The sequence below is a fragment of the Morone saxatilis genome, unplaced genomic scaffold (assembly GCF_004916995.1).
Source record: "Morone saxatilis isolate NCDOM2014 unplaced genomic scaffold, NCSU_SB_2.0 Contig5, whole genome shotgun sequence".
Classification (NCBI taxonomy): Eukaryota; Metazoa; Chordata; class Actinopteri; family Moronidae; genus Morone; species Morone saxatilis.
This window is the reverse complement of record NW_023340095.1, coordinates 15475128-15477335: the sequence shown is the minus strand read 5'-3', so window position 1 is coordinate 15477335 and position 2208 is coordinate 15475128. Positions and strand designations below refer to the sequence as shown.

General features: G+C 45.1%; 1 protein-coding gene across 1 annotated transcript in view; it reads right to left on the bottom strand.

Moving 5' to 3' along the window:
* LOC118338754 (anosmin-1) overlaps positions 1–1862 on the bottom strand; it is a 38881-nt gene extending 37019 nt beyond the window's left edge. Inside the window, exon 1 of the mRNA XM_035676065.1 lies at positions 1563–1862. Coding sequence (XP_035531958.1) covers positions 1563–1754 — 192 coding nt within the window. The 5' untranslated portion in view covers positions 1755–1862. The remainder of the gene's footprint in view (positions 1–1562) is intronic.
* Positions 1863–2208: the final 346 nt, after the last annotated feature.

Here is a 2208-nt window from a genome sequence, read left to right as displayed (position 1 = left end):
TGGGGGTGGAGGGGGGGAGCATATGTTTTTGCAGCTGACCAGACCCCCCATTTTCACATGAAAGGACTGTTAAGAACGCAGTGCATAAGACAGTCCTAGCAGATTATCAACAATTGCCTTCTATTCTTAGCCCCCACACGCTTGCTCAAGCAACCTTTCTTATCTCTGACCACAAAAATGCTCCTCTCTTTAGACAAATACCTCCCTCTCATTTTCCCCTCGCTGACTAAGGCTGCTTCAGACTCTGAGGCTCTGCAGTCAATTATATAGACTATTAGCTGTTCATTAGAGGTGAGGCTGCCATCACTTATTTGACTCCCCAGTCAGCTGGTGACTAATTTAATTCCCAAACTTTAAAAAACCAAGGCCAGCAATATACCCTTGGAGTCTTGTCAAAACAAATCCCTAATGATACTTTGCCAAATTGTGAATTAAGAAAAGCTGTTCTGTTTTCAATCGGTGTCCTCTGGATGCACAGCAGTGTTATTTTCTGTCCAACCAGGATGTTAACTCCAGGTAACTACATTCATCCTTTACCCCAGGTGTATATTCTCCCTTAATAAAATTGCTAGAATTAACTGCACTGTGCTTTCAAAGTAAATTGGTGACAAAGAAACAAGCAACTCACTGTGTTGATTCATTAGCCCTAATTACAAATTTACCTCACCCCACAATGTTTCCTGACAATTAGGAATTTATTAATGCACCTGGAGCCTGGACAAGCCTTGTAAATGCTAATGTAGTGAGTATAAAAGGCAGTCCCCAGATAGATAGCTGGTGAAAAGGAGTAGAGGGGAGAAGGATCAGTGACGGGCCCTTTTCTCTAGAAGTCCTGGGAGAACAGTGTGTCCAGCGGAGGGTGAAAAACAACTTCTGACACCACATACCAAATCAGCCAAAGAATACAACTAATTTATAGCAGCTTCAAACAGGGTCTGCATCACAGCAGCACGCTTTGGTGTTGGGGGGGTGACGCTAGTGTACAATTCTCACTATGAATAAGGCGATGGAGTGCAGACGCCTTAAAAATAAGTGGGCTGCAGAAAAATAACAGTATATAGAGTCCATCACATTTGTACTAACAGGAGTCTCATTTTCCAGCAATTAGCAAGTAATGAATGGAAACTGGCTCCACTGAAAGGCGTCCATCACGTCTGAGCCTCAGAAAAAACACTGCAATGTGTTAATGACACATATACACACACTTGGGCGACCAGTGAGATACTGCATGTGGCAACTTTGCAAGCAGCTCAGACCTTCAGATGCTTAAATCTGCAACTGGTGTTCTTATTTATGGGGCACCCATCTGTAAAGGTCTAATTCCCCTTGGCAGTGATAAATCCTGACAGGAGACGCATCTGAGAAAGTATTTCAGCACCATTATTAATGACCTGCTCCTGTCTGCCCATAATGGGCTCAAGAGAAACAGGTTTGACTTAATGTGGCATGGCTCGACCGTCACATATCCATTCATTAAATAACACAACATGGCGTTTATTCCTCTTTTTTTTCCCCCTAACACATCAGCAGAAGTTGTTCAGCCTGTGAGCACATACTCGTACCTGAGAGTGCTTGAAGAAAGCAGAGATGCGAGTGATGTGCAGACTGAGGCATCTCGAGGCGCATCTTGCTCGGTAAATGCTGGCAGGGAAGAAAGAGTCGTCCTGCTTCCTCGCGGACACACTTCCCGGGCTCATTAACGCCGTAATCCACAAACACAGGGTCACGCACGCGTTCAGGCTCCCGGAAAACATGGTCCCGCAGTTGTGTATTTAATCCCTCCACGGATCTGGACAATACTGCGTGCGGGCTCCGCCGGAGAAACTAAAGAAACTTCAATTATACACTGGGGAGGAGTCACGGGCTCACGTGCCCTGCGATTGGACGATCCCGCGGTGACTGACGGACACGAGGAGCGTTAAAGCAGGTAGACTGCTGCATAGTCCCGCACGCACCGCACAAAGCCCGAGCAGGTTGATCGGGGAGCGGGCTCAACAAGCAGGACGAACAGGGTGGATGAATGGAAATCGCGGTCTATAATCATAACTTGTAATATATTCATAACTTCTAATGGAATGAGCTGCAGTATAAATAGAAAAAGATGGGTCCTTATTAGGCCCATGTTAATTAGATTTTAATACACTCAAACTTATTCCAGCCTCGCTCAGCTTCTGTTCTAAAATGTATGATATCTATCTATCTATCTAT